The sequence below is a fragment of the Diceros bicornis genome, chromosome 19, assembly GCF_020826845.1.
Source record: "Diceros bicornis minor isolate mBicDic1 chromosome 19, mDicBic1.mat.cur, whole genome shotgun sequence".
NCBI classification, from domain to species: Eukaryota; Metazoa; Chordata; class Mammalia; order Perissodactyla; family Rhinocerotidae; genus Diceros; species Diceros bicornis.
Genome location: NC_080758.1, coordinates 41,005,324 through 41,027,092, shown reverse-complemented (window position 1 = coordinate 41,027,092; position 21,769 = coordinate 41,005,324). Strand labels below are relative to the sequence as shown.

The 21,769-nt window shown below is 36.3% G+C and overlaps 1 protein-coding gene across 1 annotated transcript in view; it reads left to right on the top strand.

The window, feature by feature from the left end:
* Nucleotides 1-21,769, top strand: part of SEL1L2 (SEL1L2 adaptor subunit of SYVN1 ubiquitin ligase) — a 76,078-nt gene that overhangs the window by 25,105 nt on the left and 29,204 nt on the right. The window contains exons 4-8 of the mRNA XM_058562156.1: nt 17,307-17,360; nt 17,819-17,878; nt 17,969-18,050; nt 19,277-19,431; nt 20,100-20,156. Of these exons, the coding sequence (XP_058418139.1) occupies nt 17,307-17,360; nt 17,819-17,878; nt 17,969-18,050; nt 19,277-19,431; nt 20,100-20,156 (408 nt within the window). The remainder of the gene's footprint in view (nt 1-17,306; nt 17,361-17,818; nt 17,879-17,968; nt 18,051-19,276; nt 19,432-20,099; nt 20,157-21,769) is intronic.

Below are 21,769 nucleotides of genomic sequence, written 5' to 3'. Positions count from 1 at the left end.
GTGGCTACACCAGTTTGCATTCCCGCCAGCAGTGTATGAGAGTTCCCTTCTCTCCACATCCTCTCCAACACTTGTTGTTTCCTGTCTTGTTAATTATAGCCATTCTGACAAGCACGAGGTGATAACTCATTGTAGTTTTTACTTGCATTTCCCTGATAGTTAATGATGCTGAACATCTTTTCATGTGCCTGTTGCCATTTGTATATCTTCTCTGGAGAAATGCCTGTTCAAATCTTTTGCCCATTTTTTAATTGGGTTGTTAGTTTTTTTGTTGTTGAGATGCATGAGTTCTTTATATATTTTGGAGATTAAGCCCTCATCAGATATATGGTTTGCAAATATCTTGTCCCAATTGTGAGGTTGTATTTTTGTCTTGTTGATGGTTTCCTTTGCTGTACAGAAGCTTTTTAGTTTGATGTAGTCCCATTTGTTTATTTTTTCTGTTGTTTCCCTTGCCTGGTTAGACATGGTACTTGAAAATATGTTGCTAAGACCAATGTTGAAGAACATACTGCCTATGTTTTCTTCTAGAAGTTTCATGGTTTCAGGGCTTACATTCAAATCTTTAATCCATTCTGAGTTAATTTTTTTTAATTGATTTATTCACCAGATCTTTATTGAGTACACACAATGTACAAAGCACTGTTTTTTTTTTTTATAATTTTATTTATTTATTTTTCCCCCAAAGCCCCAGTAGATAGTTATATGTCATAGCTGCACATCCTTCTAGTTGCTGTATGTGGGACGTGGCCTCAGCATGGCCGGAGAAGCGGTGCGTCGGTGTGGGCCCAGGATCCGAACCAGGGCCGCCAGCAGCGGAGTGCACGCACTTAACCGCTAAGCCACGGGGCCTGTTCTGAGTTAATTTTTGTGTATGGTATAAGATAATGGTCTACTTTCATTCTTTTGCATGTGGCTGTCCAGTTTTCCCAGCACCATTTACTGAACAGACTTTCCTTTCTCCATTGTATGTTCTTGCCTCTCTTGTTGAAATTAGCTGTCCATGGATGTGTGGTTTTATTTCTGGGTTCTTGATTCTGTTCCATTGATCTGTGTGTCTGTTCTTGTGCAGTACCATGCTGTTTTGGTTACTATAGCTTTGTAGTATATTTTGAAATCAGGGAGTGTGATACCTCCAGCTTTGTTCTTTTTTCTCAGAATTTAAAGAGATTCTATGCTACAAATGATGCTCGGTTTGATGGCTGGTTGCTAGGATCAGGCTGGCCACGTGCCGTATTGATCACAGCTCTCTAATAGGGATGGCCAGGTGACCACCTTTTTTCTCAGGCTGTTTGAGCCAATCTGATACAGGAATCCTGCCTGAACTGGTAGGAAATATTGCTGGGAACTCTGAGTACAACGTAGCAACAGAAATACGGCTAAAGAAGCTGGAAATGTATACTGAGAATGAGAGGGACAGCAATAGAGAGGAAGAGAGAATGAAGAGGCTGAAGACACCTATCTCTGGGGAAAAAAGGGAAGAACAATCAGAAGTACTGAAATATAATTGATGAGAGAGGCCTGGAGTGCTAGAGATCTAGTAGAGACTTGAATTAAAAAAGAAAAACAAAAAAGATATGAATTCATATTACAAAGTGGCATTCGGGGGGTGGGGGAAGAAATGCAGTTTCAGGCTATGTATAAAGGGAAGCTGGGTGGAAGATTATTATAATTATTTCTTTTCATGCACCTTGAATGGTTCGTCTTGCAGAAATCCAAATAAACTGAAGGAAATCCCGATGAGGGCAACAAAAGCAATTAAAGTTACAAAAAGAGTCCATTGAATTGATTTCCAAAGAATCTGTACCTTCCAAATAATGAGAACTATTAATTAATGGAGTAGTCTTCAAGAAAAGAGCAGAAATTAAGGAACTAGCAAACAAAAAAGAGTCATAGAAGTCCTATAAGATATTGTACTATGCCAGCTGGAGGTAGACAAGTTATGTACTTTTTATTTCTCTGATTCTCATTTAGGAAGCAAAAATTCAGAATTAGAAAGACTTACTCTTTTCTTGATATCAATGAGCTGTTTTAATAAGAAATTTTTCTGTTAATTTGCCAAATAAGAATGTAGGGTTAAACTTCATTTGCTTCAAGAATCAAGAAAAGGATCATTCACATTGTATCACCTTAAAACTTAATTTAATTGTGGTAATCTCTAAGTGATGGCTATTTGTAATTATTTTCTTTTTTAAAATACTTTTTTGGGTTTTTTTCTCTAAATTTTCTATTCATGGATATGTTACTTTTTTTGTGTGTGTGTGTGAGGAACATCAGCCCTGAGCTAACATCCATGCTAATCCTCCTCTTTTTGCTGAGGAAGACCGGCTCTGAGCTAACATCTATTGCCAATCCTCCTCCATTTTTTTTCCCCCCAAAGCCCCAGTAGATAGTTGTATGTCGTAGTTTCACATTCTTCTGGTTGCTGTATGTGGGACACGCCTCAGCATGGCGGGAGAAGCAGTGCGTAGGTGCGAACCCAGGCCGCCAGTAGCGGAGCACACGCACTTAACTGCTAAGACACGGGGTCGGCCCCTGATATGTTACTTTTGATATCAGAAAAAAATTATTTAACTTTGATGCATGTACTTCCTTGATTATACAGTTCAAAATAGTTTGACTATGAAGTATAAGAAAATCCATTCTATTGTGTAAAAATAACTATAATTGATATATAAAGGAGAAGGATATGAGTTACTGCACGTTTTAACATGCTTTGTGATTCTAGAATAATTCTAACTCAATGGCAAAGATTCCACAAATTCTTCATTTATTTCAGGTTTGAATTATAGAAATGTTTCATAGAGGGACTATAGTTATTAGCACTGTGCTACTACTGAAAAAATCATTTTTAGTATCAACCTAATAATCATTTTGATAATTCTAGAATTAGTTGTGTAGAACATTTCTTCTTGACATTAATGCTCTTTCTGTATTGAGGGTACAGACAGAATCTGAGCTGTTCATTAGGTTTGATTCACACTTTTGTTTCGTATACAATTTGAGCTGAAAGTAATGATCTCAGATGCTTTCAAGCCTTGTACAATAATTAAAAGAAAATTACTTAATCTTTTTTCTCCTTTAATACTAATTTCTTATATAAAAAATAAAAGGAGGAATATTTAATTTTTAATTTGTTTTTATGGAACGTGAATAATTTGCTTTGAAATATAATAAAATATCCTCTACACTTAACTCTTTCATTCAAATCCCAGCTACTATAACAGTTCCTTAAAAACCATGGTACAATGATTGCATTGAGAATCGAGTCTTATAAACAATCGAATTTGCAGAGCTTGACCTTTAAAAACCACTGAGAGTGTCATTGATGTCATCACTATTATGTAGCTTCTCTTTCGACTTGCAGCATTATTATTTCTGGATTGAGATTTAATCATTCTATAATCCATCTCATTTCATCTCAGCCTTATCTCAGAAAAAGACCAAATACCAAAAACTGATTATTGTAAAGTTGTTAGGTGACAATTCCCAAGTGTAAAGGAATAAGAAAGCACTGACTATAATCAGCATATTTACTACGTGGCAGCTAATAACATCTTTTGTCCTCCTCTAGTGCCTGCCATGCTTTAAGCAGTGTGAAAAAAAAATGAAGTTGAGCCTTCCAGAGAATTAATTCAGAATCACCCATTGTTATTTTTCTGCTAAAGAGAGTGGAAGCATGCCCTTCTGGTTGCTTATTTGAAGCTCGTAAAATCATGGTTTTAGTCCTTGCCTTCTAGAATGAGCATTAAACAGAGGAAAGGTCTCCTCCCCAGTCACAGGATGAAAATTTAACTCCCACACAATCCACTTCACCACCTCATGACCTCACAAATTTCTCCAGGAGATCAGGCCAAAAAGTGGGGTAAGCTCTGCACAAAAGGACACACTGTTGGTGAAAGCATCATAAAATACAAACCCAACCGAATAGAACAGTATCCTCATTTTCTTATTTAAAGGTCAGTATATTTGTTTACTGTCAAAGTTTCTACATAAATAAACCAGATTCTAAACTGAGCAGAATCAAAAATTGCCAAGAGCAGCAAGAAAAATAAAAATCTAATATTGGCTAGAGATCCTTAAAAGGAGCCAATTTAGCCATTTTAAATATAAACTGCAAGGGTTAGACGAGTACAAGGATTCCAGGCGTCTTCCATTTGTAATAACAGCCTTTATGGTCAATTTACTGAAAAGGGAAACTTTGAGACTAAAAAAGAACAGGCAGAATCATAGAAGATTTTTTTTTCAGTTTATGGATTAAGTAAATTACACAAATTATGCTCATAAACTATGTTAAAGCAATTACGCTTTTGGGAACTGAACTCTGCAGTCAATTCATCAAGCTTCTAAATCTAACTACCAATTTACAGAAAATACAGTGTTGTAACCAGCAAAATCCAGACTAAGAGTAACTCTACAAGACAAATGACCCGTTTTTTCCAACAACAACAACAAAAATACAAGGAGAGAAGGGATGGATAAGAAACTTATAGAATAAAAAAGACTTAAGAGACATGGCACTCAACTGCATTGTATTGACCATATTTGGATCCCAATTCAAACAAACTAAAAAAAAATAATAATAATAAAGGGAAAAAATAAAAATAAAACTTATATGCCAATTGGGCAGATATAGATACTGACTGATGATATTAATGAATTACTATTAGTGTTTTTAGGTGGATAATGGTATTATGGTTATGTTTTCTAAAGGCCTTTTTCTTTTAGAGGTATGTATTAAAATATTTAAAGATGAAATATATATTGTCTAAGATTTGCTTCAAAATAAACTGGATGGCTGGGGAAAATGGGTGTGGGTATAAATGAAGCAAGATTGGCCAAGTTGATAACGGATAATGAAATTGGATGATGGATACCAAGGGGTTTGTTATATTACTCTATTTACTTTTATATGTTTGAAATACTCTGTAATAAAAAAAAATTAGATGGAATAGGGGTTAGCCCAGCAGATTAATGACTAAGAAGAAGTGGGAAATCTCCACACTATTCTGGTTTTTGTTGAGCGTTGTGACAATTTTTTTCCTAAAAATGGCCACAGCAATATTTCCAGTCTCACTTGCTATTTCAGCACCTTAACCAACATCATCAAAAAGTGGAGTCTATTTTCCCTCCCCTTGTACCGAGGTGGTTCTCTTGACTACTTCAAACAATAGAATTGGTGGAAGTAATTCTATATTGCTTCCAAAGTTAAGTAATAAAAAGGATACAGCTCTACCTAGCTCTCTCTCTCAGGATGCTCGTGCTTGGAACCCAGCCACCATGCTATGAGGAAGCCCATACAACAGGAGAGGCCACGTGTAGGTGTTGTAGTCATTAGCCTCAGCTAAGATCTCAACCAACAGCTAGCATCAACTGTCAGACATGTCAATGAACAAGCCTTCAGACAATTTCAGCCCCCAGCCTTTGAGTCTTCCAACTAAGGCTCCCATATCATGGATCAGAGGCAAGCTCTATCCATCCCCACTCTACTCTGTCCAAATTCCTGACCCACAGAACACATAGCATAATAAATGGTTGTTTATGCCATTAAGTTTTGGGGTAATTTGTTACCCAGCCATAGTAACTGGAACAAGAATACTTATATTCAGAATTAAAAGGGGAGAAAGCACTTGTCTCAGAAGCACCTGAAGCAGAGTGCAGCAAACATCTGTTTGCAGTGAGTTCAAATCTCTTGGTCCAATCCAATTCCATCCCTGGGTACTAAGAGAATTTAAAAATGATGTTACCACCAACTTGTCAGTGATTTAGAGTGACTTTTAAAAGGGGCAGGAAAGAAGCCACAATGCCTGGAGGCTGTCAAATTCTGCAAATTACAGAACGCTAGTGAGTTTACTGGGCAAGATTCCCCAAGATATTTTCAAAAAGTTTATGAACATCCCATAAAATACAGCAGTACTATTTGTCAAGGAGCATGAGTTCACTAAAGACAGTTTGTGTTAAGCAAGCTCTATTTTACAGGGTTGCTAGACTAAGAAATCTGAAAAAGGTGGTAAAGATGATAATCTCATATTTTATCCATTTAAGATACTATCGACTGTTAAGTTATATACTTTTTGTTATATAATTAACTTAAAGTTATATACTTTTAAGTTATATGATTATATTATAAAAATGCTGTCAATTAAAGTATAAGCCAACACATTCTTATTACTTAGAATTTTTATTTTGTTCTTATTAAAAGTGCTGTTTCAGACATGTTAGACATAGATTTACGTCAGTCCTTGGTTACATAAAAAGGTAAATATAAGTTACATAATTTAAGGTGTTCCTAAAATTCTTCTCATTCAGAGTCCAACTGAATCAGTTTTCAACTTAGAAAACTTAGTTGATATCTGTCTTTGTCCAACGTGGTATCATTCTCTATGCCATTAAGAATATCAGTGGTGCAACATTTCTTAAGGAAGTGTTCTGCAATTACCTCCGGGATATTCTTGCGAGCTATTGACTCATTCTGCAATTATTGATGCTGACACTTTCTTGTTTGACTAAATTCATACTTTTATCTTTTCTTTGATTGAATCACATGTTGCTGGAAGTTCAGTATGAAGTCAGCGAGAATATTCTGACGTCTGATGTTGAACACCTTAATCATAATCTTTTGTGATACATAAATTTGTCACAACAGCCTTTCATTGTTCATTAGTTTTTCATCTATTCCTAGGGATTTGGCAATTTCTCCTGCCTTCAGTTGTATAGTTGGCTTGTGACAGCCAATCCTTTTCCACGTAATTTAGTAACAAAATTAACACAGTTTCGTCTAATTTGGGATATCTTCCTTTTTTAGGAACTTGTAACTACTTTGTTTTGACAAGGCCATGACAGAAATATGGCATCCATAATGTAGACCAGATTCAGAGAGTATGCAAGATGGTGAAAATCACCTAAAATATATCACACGAGGAAGGCAGAATCAGGAATCTTTGTAAAAGAGAACAATTGAGGTAACAGATAGCTGCCCTCAAATGTCTAAAAGACAGAGAGTATTTCAAGAAGGAATTGATTTGTTGAGCACCGACTAGTATACAGTTTAAGGCAACTAAGTACTAAGGCAGCAACTACTATACAGAGATTAATTTGTGTTCCCTGAGTACCTGTTAACTTAATGAACTTCCCATCAACAGAGAGGTCCACTTGTATTGGTTAGGATTCTCTGAGTCTTAAGTACAGAAAATACAATCTAACTGGCTTAAGCAAAAGTGGAATGTAGCTGTGAAGTCAAAGTTACAGCTGCCTTTGGATAATCTGGATCCAGAGGCTAGAAAGAATACACTAGGATATATTTTCTTGGTCTCTTCCCTTTCCTGTTTTCTATGATGACTTTATTTTGAGCAGGCTGACCCCACGTGGAGGCAAAGATGGCCACCAACAACTCTAGGTATCCTTAGCCCTTATATCCAGAAGTCTCTGTGAAAGAAGCCAGATTCTTTCCCAGTGATTTCAGCAAAAGCACTGGGTTAGATCACAAGCCCATCCTGAATCAATCACTGCATCCAGGAGGAGAGTAATCTGATTGGTTGCGCCTGTGTCATGCAACCCCCCCTAGATTCAGAAAGGCGTGAGGAGTCCTATTGAACCAAATGAACTAAAAATGGAAGAAAGCTGATTTCACAAAGAGAATCCAGGCAGACAAAAATGACTACATCTACCTGCAAAATTAAGATTTAATTATTGAGGCCTGCACAGGTCCCAATCTGTCCGTGGTTTGGGGTTGCCACCTGCCTCATAAAGCAAGGTAGAGAATTTGTCTTCTGGGAAGTCAAAGTCATCTTCTCTGAAAAATCCTCCTACATAATTGGCTTTGGCATCTTCTAGGAATAGGACGGCACGGATTGAGGTCTGGGTTTTTAGTTGAGATAGAGAGAGGAGAATGGTTATAACCAGAAAGTCCAGAGTGGGGTGTAGTTACCTCTAGAACTCATCACGGTTAACACAACCTGGGCTTCAAGGCAGTCATAGAAGTGGATTCCTTAATAATAAAATGATACCATTGTGGAGAAAAAAAAAAAAAAGATTTAGTATAGAAAAGCATCCTAAACAAAATTAAAAAACAAAAGATTTGCAAAATCATTTTCAAAAAATGACCACACAAAGAAAAATTTTAATTTATTGTAAAAAATAGAAATGATACTACATTCTTTAACTAGAAGCCATAAAACTAAAAATTAATGACCAAAAGCTTCAAATTTAGCTCCTTATAAAATTTTGAGTCTCCTAATTTTTAGCAAATAGCAAAGGTAAGTAGAAACTGAAATTGCACATTAAAAACTCAATGACAATGATAACATTATAAATCAAAAGTTATAAAATATGGCTAAAGCCAGATGCAGAGAAAAATATACAGCTTTAAATATTTTGATAAATAGGACACTTAAGCACATATCTCAAAAAGCTAAAAGAAAAAACAGCAAAATAAAATAAAAGTAGAAAAGGGAGGAGTATTTTTATAGCCTTTTCACATAATTGTAGACATTCTGTTTTGGTTCTACACCAAAACTCCATAAGTGATAACTTTTTTTTTTTTTGTGAGGAGATCAGCCTTGTGCTGACATCTGCCAATCCTCCTCTTTTTTTGCTGAGGAAGACTGGCCCTGGGCTAACATCCTTGCTCATCTTCCTCCACTTTACATGGGACACTGCCACAGCATGGCTTGCCAAGCAGTGCACCTGTGTGTGCCCGGGATCCGAACCGGCGAACCCCGTGCCGCTGCAGTGGAGCGCGCGCACACAACCACTTGCGCCACAGGGCAGGCCCCCATAAGTGATAACTTTTTAAAGGTTAGTTGCAATGTGGAATCTGAAATCATGTCAATGACCTTTTCCTACACTTGTTACATTAAAACTGACTGGTCTATCTTGAATTTTGAATGGAACTTTTTACTCATACATGATTTTATAACATCATGCATTGGTCATATAGAAAATTTGGTTCACTGAGTTTTGCAAATCTTCCAAATGTGACACATTTCATTATCCAATATCCAAAAATCACATTTGTTAATATCACCATTGATCTCATCAAAAGTCTTTAAGTATTAGGATGTCAAGCCCATGGTAGCACATATAAGTTTTCCAAAATTCTAATTTTTGCTTAAAAGCTTGAATTTATCATTGGAAACAAAACCTTTCAATCATTTTCCTTGAAGTGACAGGCTTGCTTCATTAATTTTCAAGAAAATGTCTGCCAATCTAAATGAACATAGTCTGTCCTTTGATCCGTCAAGTAAAGATGGTATCCTATGAAAAAAGTAGCTAGTTACCAAGCTAGTTCAGCTTGCAACTTAGTGCATTTCCTTGAAACAACCAACATATTTCACTATACAGAAGTGCTTCGTGCCTCCTTTCCATCTTTTCACATAGAATAGTAAAAAGACATGTATTCAAGCATTGAGACAATAAAAATAATGCTTTTACTTCATCAATGCTGATGCTTCATCAAGGACATTCTTAAGTGAAACTTGCATTTTTACTTTTACTGTGAGTGTATGGTATGAAGAATACAATAACAATACAAATGGCAGTTTGGTTCACTTCCTTGATTCATGCTAACATGCCAGCAGTCTTACCTACCACTTCTTTGCAGCATCAATACAATGTAAACATGATGAAAAATGCAAGTTACATTTTTGCATTATTATGAAAGTAGTTTTGACCTTGCAGACCTGCTGAAAGGTCTTAGTGTTCCTAGTTACCCACAGACTATACTTTGAGAATCGCAGAGTTAGGATATAGGTTTAGCTGGATATCACTGAGACCCAAACTAACAATGACTTAAAACAGAATTATAGTTTTTCCTACTGTTACATTTGAGTGAGGAAGGTGGCTCTGCTCAGTAAAGTCATCAGGGACTCAGACTCCTTCTATTTTTTGGCTTTGCCGTCTTTAGGATGTTGCCCTTGTCTGCATTGTCCAAGTTGGCTCACCATCATGTCAGCATTCCAGCCAGTAGGAAGGGAAAGAATGGAAAGAGAAAGCACACCTTTAACAGCATGACCTGGAAGTTGCTCACATCACTGTCACTCATGTCTACTGGTCATAACTTAATCACATGTCCACATCTGACTGCTAAGGAGGCTGTGGAACATAACTAAGTTAAACCATGACATTGCTGACATTTGACCTACCACATCATCAATTTCTTATGGTTCAACCTTACAGTCTATTTTGGTTACCATATCCAGGGCTACCAAACAAGAGGTCTGTTACTCTAGAAGAAGGGAAATCCTGAGGTACAACCAGCAATCCCTGCCACAGTCTGTCTCAGTAAGAGGAATTTATTTAATTTCATTTTCTAAGAGTTTATTCTTTGTGCTGTATATTTTATGGGTTTGGACAAATATATAATTGCATATACCCACCATTATAGAACCATACAAAGTACTTGCACTGCCCTAAAAATTCTCTGTACTCTGCCTATTCAATCTTCCCTCCCCCCATCCTCTGGCAACCACTGATCTTTTTATTGTCTGCAGTTTTGCCTTTTCTAGAATGTCATATAGTTAGAATCATTCGGTATGTAGCCTTTTCAGATTGGCTTCTTTCACTTAGTGATATGCATTTTAGTTTCCTCCATATCTTTTCATGGCTTGGTAGCTCATTTCTCTGTAGTGCTGAATAATATTCCATTGTCTAGATATAACACAGTTTATTTACCCATTCAGCTACTGAAGGACACCTTGGTTGCTTACAAGTTTTGGCAATTGTGAATAAAGCTGCTATAAACATCCATATGCAGATTTTTGTGAGGACGTAAGTTTTTATCTCGTTTGGGTAAATACCAAGGAGTGCAATTGATGGATCACATGGTAAGAGTAGGTTTAGTTTTGTAAGAAATTGCCAAATTGTCTTCCGAAGCGACTATACTATCTTGCATTCTCACCAGCAATGCATGAGAGTTCCTGTTGCTCCATATCCTAACCAGCATTTGGTATTGTCAGTGTCCTTGATTTTGGCCATTGCATTTCATTTTGGATATAGTAAGACATTTTTGTTGACTTCCCCTTCCATTGTCTCTCTCTGATGATTAGGCAAGTTTGAAACGCTGATCTGGACACCTGATGTCAAGTAAGAATTCTTTTCATCCTAATACACAGCAGCCACTTAGTAAACACATAATCTGAGAGGGCAAAATGAAGACATATTCAGTTTCACTGATGTAAAATATAAAACAGATGGCATATGTAGATCCCAGAAAAGTCACTCTGAGGATTTATTATTGATATTTGTTTTGTTCTGTAAGGAAAACTTGACAAATCTTATTTATCATAAAAACTTTAAAACTTCTGTATAATAAAGTAGTACAACCAGTGATGAAAGGCAAGCAGTAGACTAGGAGTAAATATTCACCAAATATGTAGCAAACAAATGACTCATATATAAAGTTTATAAAAAGCTCCTACACATCAATAAGAAAGATAAATATACCTAGTAGTAAAGGACAAAGTTTATGAATATGCAAATGACAGAGGAAATGAAAGGGTGAATAAATAAGATGTTTAACCTCACTAGTAACTCAGGAAATCCTAATTAAAATAAGACATTATTGTCTATTAGATTGGCAAAACTAAAAATTTAAAGATAGACGATATCCAGTGTTAGTGAGAGTATGGAGGAATAGGTACTTCACATGCTTTGGGTTAAGAACATAAATTTGTATAACACCTTGGTAGGCAATTTGGCAGTATCTATCAACATTTTCAGTGCATATGCATTTTGACTTAGCAATTCCATTTTCAGTTATTTGTTCTAAAAAATATATACATGTGCATGTATAAGAATTGCAATATTTTTAGTAAAAGCTGAAAATTTTAAGTGCCCTAAATGTCTAACAATAGGACAATGGCTATGGCATGAAATTATGGCATGTCCACCTGTAAGTACTGGCAGGGGAAAACCTCCAAGATATATCAAGTGAAAAAAAGTATTTATTTTATGAAATTTTTGTGACACTTGGAAGACAGACACTAAAATTTATCTGTAATGGTTAAGGTGTAAGAATAGTAAATAAATTTGCGAGAAAGAAGACTAATAATAAGTGGAGACTTGCTCCATCGGATATCAAAACATACCTTAAGCTACAGTGATCAACATAGTTCAGCTTTGGCCCAGAAATTTTCAGATAGAACTAGACTTTTGCCACTTACAGCATGGTCCATTGACCAGCAGATTGTATATCCCTCTAGGAGCTCGTTAGAAATACAGAATCCTGGGATTCACTCCAGACCTAATGAATCCAAATCTGCATTTTCATGAGATCCCAGGGTTATTCATGTTGCATGTTAAAGTTTGAGAAGCAGTGACCTTGGCCTGCAGTTCACAAGACTCACTGTGGATCTTTTTGAAAATCTAGAGGCTCTGGCCCCATTCTGAAACACAATGCATCAGATTTTCCCAAGGCAGGGTCCCGATCTGTTTCCTAAAAGCTCCTCAGGAAGCTTGAGGAACAGCCAGGATTGAAAACCAAGGAACTAGAAAGTCTAGACTTATATCCATGAATATAAGAAAATTTAGTAGATTATAACAACAGTACCCCAAATTAGTAAGGAGTGTGATTTAAGAAAAACTACACATATATGTATGTGAACGCTTAGAAAGTGGTCTGGAAAGACAATTATCAGGCATGGGGATTTGGCAATGAAGGGAGACTTTTGCTTTTTTTTTAATTGTGATAAAAAACACGTAACAAAATTTACCATCTTAATCATTTTTAGTGTACAGCACAGTAGTGTTAACTACATGCACATTGTTGTGCAACAGATCTCTAGAATTTTTCATCTTGCAAATCTGAAACCCTATACCCATTAAATAACAATTCCCCCTTTCTCCCTCTCCCCAGCCCTTGCCAACCTTCATTCTACTTTGTTTCAAAGAGTTTGACTACTTTAGAGACTTTGTATAAGTGGATTCATGCAGTATTTGTCTTTTTGTGACTGGCTTATTTCACTTAGTATAATGTCCTATTGGTTCATCCATATTGTAGCATGGGTCATAATTTTCTTCCTTTTAAGACTGAATAATATTCCATTGTGTGTGTATACCACATTTTGTTTATTCGTTCACCCGCTGATGGACACTTGGGTTGCTTACAACTCCTAGCTATTGTGAATAATGCTGCTATGAACATGGATGTACAAATATCTCTTCAAGATCCTGCTTTCAATTCTTTTGGGTATATACCCAAAAGTGGAATTACCAGATTATATGGTAATTCTATTTAATTTTTTAAGGAACCATCATGTTGTTTTCCACAGCGGCTGCAACATTTTATATTCCCGCCAACAGTGCACAGGGTGTCACTTTCTCGGTAGCCTTGCCAAAACTTATTTTCCATTTTTGTTTTTTTATAGTAGCCATCCTAATGGGTGTGAAGTGGTATCTCATTATAGTTTTGATTTGTATTTCTCTAATAGTTAGTGATGTTGAGCACCTTTTTCATGTGATTGTTGGCCATTTCTATATATTCTTTGGAGAAATGTCTATTCAAGTCCTTTGCTCATTTTTTAACTGGGTTGTTTGTTTTTTATTGTTGAGTTGTAGGAGCTCTTTTTATATTCTAGATATTAACCTCTTATCATATATATGATCTACAAATATTTTCTCCCATTTTTGTGGGTTGCCTTTTCACTCTGTTTAGAGTGCCCATTGATGAAAACAAAAGTTCTTAATTTTGATGTAGTCTGATTTATTTATTTTAATTTTTGTTGCCTTGTACTTTTAGTGCCGTATTCAAGAAGTTATCACCAAATCCAATATCAGGAAGGTTTTCTGCTCTTTTCTTCTAGGAATTTTTTTTGTTTCAGGCCTATGTTTCGTCCTTAGTCCATTTCGAGTGAACTTTTGTACATGGTGTAAGGTAAGAGATCAATTTCACTCTTTTTCATATGGATATCTGGTTTTCTGAACACCGTTTGTTGAAGAGACTATCCTTTCCCCCTTGTGTAGCCTTGACATCCTTGTTGAAAATCATTTGACCATATATATGAGGATTTATTTCTGGGCTCTCTACTCTGTCCCATTAGTCTATATGCATATGTGTCATTATATCTAAAGTGAGTGTCTTGTAGACAGCATATAATTGGATCTTATTTTTTTATCCATTCAGCCACTCCATGTCTTTTGATTGGGGGAATTCAATCCTTTTACATTTAAACTAATTACTGATAGAGAAAGACTTATTATTGCCATTTTGTTAATTGTTTTTGTTTGTGTTATAGTTATTTTCTCCTTCTTTTCCCCTCTTGATGCCTTCGTTTTTCATTTATTTTTTTTTTTTGTAGTGGCATGCTTTGATACCCCTTTCATTCTCTTTTGTGCATCTTCTATAGGTATTTTCCTTGTAGCTACTATGGGGATTACGTAAAACATAGTTATAACAATCTATTTTAAACTGATATCAACTTAAATCCAATCACATATGCTCTGCCCTCTCCCTACTTTATGTTATCAATGACCAATTACATCTTTCTATATTTTGTATCCAATAACATAGTTTTTTAGTTATAGTTATCTTTTATGCTTTTATCTTTTAAATTCTATACCAGAATTAAAAATGATTTATGCACCACCATTATAGAATTACAGCATTCTGTATTTGTATGTATATATATATATATATATATATATATATATATATATATTCTGTATTTGTCTTTATATTTCTGTATGCTTCTGTGTTGCTGTCTAGCATTCTTTTGTTTCAATTTGAAGGATTCCCTTTAGCAATTCTTATAAGGCATGTCTAGTAGTAATGAACTCCATTAGCTTTTGTTTTTCTGGGAAGGTCTTTATTTCTCCTTCATTTCTGAAGGTCAGTTTTTCCAGATATAGTATTCTTGGTTGACAGCTTTTTTCTTTCAGCATTTTGAATACATCATCCCACGCCCTTCTGGCCTCTTACATTTCTGCAGAGATACCAGCTCATAATCTTATGGGAGCTTCCTTGGATGCAATGAGTGTCTTTTCTCTTGCTGCTTTCAAGATTCTCTCTGTCTTTGACTTTTGACAGTTTGATTATATTGTGTCTTGGTGTGGGCTTCTTTGGATTCATCGTAGTTGGAATTCCTTAAGCTTCTTGAATTTGGATGCCCATTTCCTTCCCCAGATTTGCGAAGTTTTCAGCTTTTATTTCTTAAAATATAAACTCTCTGCCCTTTTTCTTTTCTTTTCTTTTCTTTTCTTTTTTGTGAGGAAGATCAGCCCTGAGCTAACATTCAATGCCAATCCTCCTCTTTTTTGCTGAGGAAGATTGGCCCTGGGCTAACATCTGTGCCCATCTTCCTCTACTTTATATGGGACACTGCCACAGCATGCCTTGACCAGCGGTGCATTGGTGTGCACCCAGGATCCAAACCTGTGAACCCCAGGCCGCTGAAGTGGAGCGCACACACTTAACCGCTGCACCACCAGGCCAGCCCCATCTGCCCTTTTTCTCTCACCCTTCTTTTTCTCTGACTCCCATAATATATACATAGATCCATTTGTTGGTGCCCCATAAGTCCCTCAGGCTTTCTTCACTTTCTTCATTCTTTTTTCTTTTTGTTTCTATGACTAGATAATTTCAAATGACCTGTGTTCAGGTGCACTGATTCTTTCTTCTGCTTGACCAACTCTACTGTTGAACCCTTCTAGTGAATTTTTCAGTTCTGTTATTGTATTATTCAGCTCCAGAATTTCTGTAAGGCTCTTTTTTATAGTTTCTATCTCTTTGTGGATATTCTTATTTTGTTCTTGCATTGTTTTCCTGGTTTCATTTAGTTGTTCATATGTGTTCTCTTGTAACACTTTGAGTTTCAGATGATTATTCTGAATTCTTTGGTAATTTATAGATTTTCTTTAGGGTCGTTTTTTTGAGATTTATTTCATTCCTTTGATTGGGCCACATTTCCTTGTTTCTTTGTGTGCCTTTTATTTTTTGATGTGATATATGCATTTGAAAAAACAGCCACTTCTATTCTTTGCAGACTGGACTTATACCATGGAAGACCTTCACTGTTCAGCATGGCTCAAGATTCTGGGGGCCTCTCAAATCTTTTCTGGGGATGTGTCATCTCTGTGTTGGTAATTTCCTAATTAGAGAGGTTTGTCAGTTTCTTTTTCAGGAGGTTGTAATGTCTTGCTCTGTCTGGTGTCTAATTGTGATACTGCAGGTTCTCTGGTGTTGGAACAAGCCACTAAGTTCTCTTGTTCTTAGTGGTCCCCAGCATCTAAAGCATGCCAGTTCTGTCAGTGTTCTAAGTCCAATGAGATAGAAACCAGTCCTTCAAAGAGCCCCCACCCAAAAAAAGCTGAAACATTGGGTTCCCATTTTACTTTTTTTCCTTCCCAAAGGAGAAGCCACGAGCTGGGCACTTTCTCCTGATTATGCTGAGTTCTGCTGGATTCCCTCTGCAGTATACTGCAAATTCTCTGTTGCTACAACAAGTAGTTGAGTAATCTTTTGTTCTTAGCAGCCCCCCAAAAATCCAAAGTATCCTGGTTCCTTGTCAGTGCTTGAGTCAGGCAAGACAGAAACCAGTCCCTCAGAAAGTCCCCCCAAAAGTTGGAACATTGGATCTAAGTTCCACTCTTCTCTTTCCCTCCCAAAGGAGAAGCCCTGAGTTGGGCTTTTTCTCCTGATCACGCCAACCTCTGCTGGCTTGGGGGGAGGGCAATTGCAGATTAAATAAAATGGCTTTTCTTACCTATTTCAGTGGGCTGTACTTTGCTTTGAGTTTGCCTGGGTTACTACAATTTCTTAACTGATTTCTGGAGTTCTCATAAAGGCTTTTTGGACTGTATATTGTTGCCAAGTTGGTGTCTCTGTGGGAGAACAAAGTCTGGGCCTTCCTCTTCCACCATCTTGCTCTGTAATCAGACTTTCACTTTTTATTTAATATAGTTCTTCTTGTTTTAATTTTTTATATACATCACATTTTATTTTAAAACTATGAAGAAAAATATCCAAATTAAAATTCAAAAATATTGAAGGAAAAAAGTTTTTTCATTGCCAGGAAAGGCAAGCACATAAAGAGTATTGGTTTATAATGTTTTATTATTATAATTTATACTAAAGTTCAGTATTAGCCAGTTTTCACATGTACTATACACAGCTCCCACTATTGTGACTTTTTCCAAATTCTTTCAGTCTTAGCAGAAGTGTAAAAAGGCACTTTGTTTGTATAGCATACAAAATAAATTCACAATACAGATTATTATGAAGCAGACAGTTAAAATATCCCTTACCAACGTAGATAAGAATAATTGTGAAATAAATGGATTTATTGAATTTTTCTTTTTCTTTTGGGCTTTAGGCATTAGGATTTTTGTCTTCTTATGGAATAGGAATGGAATACAATCAAGCTAAGGTAAGGTCATTCTATTTTTTCTGGAACAAAACTGATTTTTTTAAAAAGGGTACATTGAATAGAGAGTCTACTTTTTAGGTAAGGGGGCTCACTCCAGTGTGGTGGTTAAAAGCACCAGTTCAATAGTCAGAGAAGTTTAGGGTTAAAATATCATAAGGTTCTTAATGTCTCATATTTCAGGTTCTTCATTAAATGTAGACAGTATCTACCTCACAGGGATTTTGTGATAATTAAATGAAATATCAGGTACAATGCCCTTTTCACAGACTCTGGAGCTCAGTAAGCACTCCCCCAAATGGCAGCCATCTTTATAGAGGAAGAGCATGAAATTTGGAACTTATTTTGGAGTAATTCAAGGTTCACTGGTGGGCTAGGAATAAAAAAGCAACGACTGGTTTGAGTTCTAAATTTAGAGGACCAATATAAATTTTTTTTTTTTTTTTTTTTTTTTACTTTAGGCACTGATATATTACACTTTTGGAAGTGCTGGAGGAAGCATGATGTCCCAGATGATTTTGGTTCGTAAATTAAATACTCTTGGGCCAAAATAGGTGTGTTATAAATACAGCATTGTCAGAATATTAAGAATATATATGCCTGTGTTTTAGGGGTACAGATATTTGTCAGGAATCAACGTTCTACAGAATTGTGAAGTTGCCCTAAATCATTACAAGAAAGTGGCAGATTATAGTGAGTAATCCACATAATTTATTTTAAGATAGACTTGCAAAGCTATTAGAAAAATAAATCAATTCCAGTTGACATATTTATGAAAGTGTTGAGACGATGCTTTTAACACCTGTTATAATATAATTCTTTTAATACAATGTAGAGTTTCTAATTTCTGAATAGTTACTTTTCAAAAAGTTTTAAATAACTGTACTCATTTTTTATTTTGTTAGTACATGTCCCCAAACAATTGTGTTTTATTTGTTCTTGTGATGTTCTTTCCTTAAACTGAGAATTTGAACGTAACATCAATAAATATTAAGCAGTTCCCCTAATGCTAACATTTAGAATATGGGATGACTTGTTAAAAATTTCTAAAGAAGTAGATGTAAGGTTTATACACTGGTGATCGCTATCACTGCATTTGAGAGCAATTCAAGCAATCATTATTCTATTACCCTATCCTTTGTCTACAAAAAATAGAACATGAGTTTAACATATGTTCCTAGAGTCATTTTCAAAGTTGTATGTAACATTTCATCTTGCAACATCACCAAGCCAGACTACATAATGGAGTTTTAAATAGAAGTCTTCCAAAAAATGAATAAGGTAAAGTCCATTTGGTTAGTTTCTGTAATCAGAATAACATCGGAATATACATCTTCGGCATTATTATTAGGATCTGAGAAAAGAAAGGAGGAGGAAAAAAACTACTTTTGAATATAAGAAGCCATATATAACAAGAGAGTTTCATATGCTTAATGAAACTGGAATTACTTTATATATATATATATTTCAAAGTGCACACTTTGTTAGGTTTATTCAAGCATATTTCTCTTCATATTTATTTTCAGACTATCCATAGGAAGGTGTTAAGGAGCAGCTATTGCTCTTATATTGTAGTTTCAGTCCCGGGGATAATCAGTGGGAGAGGCAGTAGGTTACCTTCTCCTAAAATCTGGCTTCTTTCCTTGTCCCCGCTTGGCCAAGATCTTCAGTAAGGTCTGATATATGTTGATACAATATTTGTACGGGTTGCAAAGAATATCTGGGTTTCTTGCACTTTTCTCAGAACCAAATAAACAAAAATCAGCAAATTTCTATCTCCCAAGAATATTTCCTTTCTGTTAGTAGACCAGATTTCTGCACAATTTAAGAACAGGCCTAACAGTATTTTCTCTGAGTTGACTGTTGTCTCTTGCAACCTTGTGTATTTTGGCTATTCTCTGCCTTGTTTCTATTCACAGTTGCTGACAAATTGGAAAAAAGTGAAGGTATTCCAGTGGAAAAAGTGAGACTAACTGAGAGACCTGAAAATCTGAGTTCTAACAGTGAGATTTTGGATTGGGACATATACCAATATTATAAATTTTTGGCAGAAAGAGGAGATGTTCAGCTACAAGTAATGTATACAGACAGGCTTGAATTTTTAGAACATGCAAATTACAAGGGGCTTGGTTCTCTCTTAGACCTAGAGGGGTTAACAGTGCCCCATCCTGAATGCAGAAGGCAAGAGACACCCCCTCCTCATTACCCTCCTCCTTTTTTGTCTCCTGCCCCTTGCAGTTCCTATGGCCTATGGGAGAGCCAGTTGCCGTAGTAATTATATATATATATACACATATATATTTTTTTTGCATTTACTCCTAAAAAATTCAATTTTAAAATATGTAGATTTTAATTATAGGGAAAAAGGACCATCCAATGTTGATTTTAATATGAATGAAGCCTTACCAGAATCTAGAAGTGTTCTGTCTTTGGGAATGGGAATGGGACAGCATTTATGTGAAGTTTGAGAGCCAAGAGTTAAGGCCCCTTGGTTTATCTGCCCGTGTGTTGCTATACACCAGCAGGCAAGCTTCCTGCCACTGAGGAAGCCATATGCCCAGCACCAACCAATTACCCAATAAAAGATATAGTCTGGAATGTTTTCCTGCTTCTTTTTTAAGACATGCCAACTGCATCAAACTAGATCAACGTACTAGAGTAAAATCACTAAGTAAATTTTTGTCTTTTCTGTATTTAAATTAATACTACTGCTAAAATAATTTCAAAACTCATTGTTCCTAGGTATCTCTTGGACAATTACATCTAATTGGGAGGAAAGGTCTAGATCAGGATTACTACGTAAGTCAACCACAAGATTTAGTCATATGAGGTGTGGAAGACAGTTGCTAGGGAGACTGGCTGGGCAGTGATGGGGGAGGGTGGAAGACTTCCTGGGGAAAGCCCACTGCTGCTGCTTTGGTCAGATTTGCTTCCTGGTTTTGAGGAAGAAAAAATTTCACCAGAGGGAGCACTTTTCCTACCTGCTTCCAAATACAAAATGCTAGAGGCTTCTGAAGGAGCATTTGGGGCAGGGAAGTTTCCATGCTTTCACTGAACTTACTGTTCTTTTCTTACTCAAACTCACTGTTGGACTGGGGTTAGATGCGGCAAATACCCCCATCTGCTGGCCTTGGACATGCCCATTCCCCAAAGGCCAGCTGTGGAAAGTCCACCTGGGAGTTTCCTGCTAAGGAGCTTGAGGACCAGCCTCAGCCCCATTTGGCTAGGTCAGAGGACAGACTGCTTCCAATATAATCAGAAAGATTAATATGCATCTTTATAAATTTGCAAAGCTACTTTCAATCATTTTGCTTAACTTTATCTTATCCCAATAAGGTTAGAACATAATTAACAATTCAAATTTATAGTGGAGAAAAAAGCAAATGAACTTGACCTACACAGGATCCTCTTCAGTAAGATCCAGAGCCCTGAGATGAGGTCTTGTCTAGATCTTGATTGTGTTTTCAAGGCCCTAGATCCCCACAGAGCTGGAGAAATAACTGCGATTCTTTTTTAAAGATGATTTTTCAGCCCTTTTCATTTTATAGGAGTCGTGTGCTCATTGACTCAAAGGAACACATACCCTATTTCAACATAGTCCCAATGGCTAAGCAATAGAAATAACTACTTTATAAGGCAGTTACATAAAAGAGTGATCTGTTATTACTTTCCATTTCACATTATATTGTTACTTTGTGAATGAGTCTTTGGTAGTATAGTTTGTGTTTTATGTGAGGTACAGTCCACATTAGCTAAATGTCAAAATTAATTTCAGAAAATGTGATAAAATAGGTATGCATCCCAAGACAGCTCAATTGAAGGGCTTCAGATTTCATTAATCCTCATCATAACCAAGGTTTTAGCTTCTTAGTTGGGAAGTTGTGGATTGACAATATTACTCCAATGTCAGATTTCAGACTGCAATGAGTTTCTCATGTTAACTCTAGGATGCATAACTGGGAAGAATTCCTCATTTCCCATAAACATGAAATTTGATTGAGTGTGATGGCAGCCAAACTTCAGCCACAGGGAATACCCACCAGTCTTTGCAGAGTACATAAAACCCACAAGGCTAAGTACTTCCGATTAGCTCCAACCACTGTGAACATAAGATGGGAGCTGTAGCTGCGTCCAGGTGAGGATGAGGTGCAATCCCAAGGCTGGCACTGAAGGAGTCCAGCGCTGTAGTGGCAACAGCCAGGCAGTGGGCATCACCCAGGAGCCCAATCAGGCTCTCCTGTGGGCTCATTCACAAAGGTTTTATTACCTCTATTTTACAGATGAGAAGCTGAGGCTGGAGAGATGAAGTAAATTGCTTCAAGTCTCACAGCTGGGTAGTAAGGTTGTTAATTAGAATTTGAACTCAGGGCTTCAGCATTCAAAGCGTGTGCTCTTTCCATTAAACCCTACTT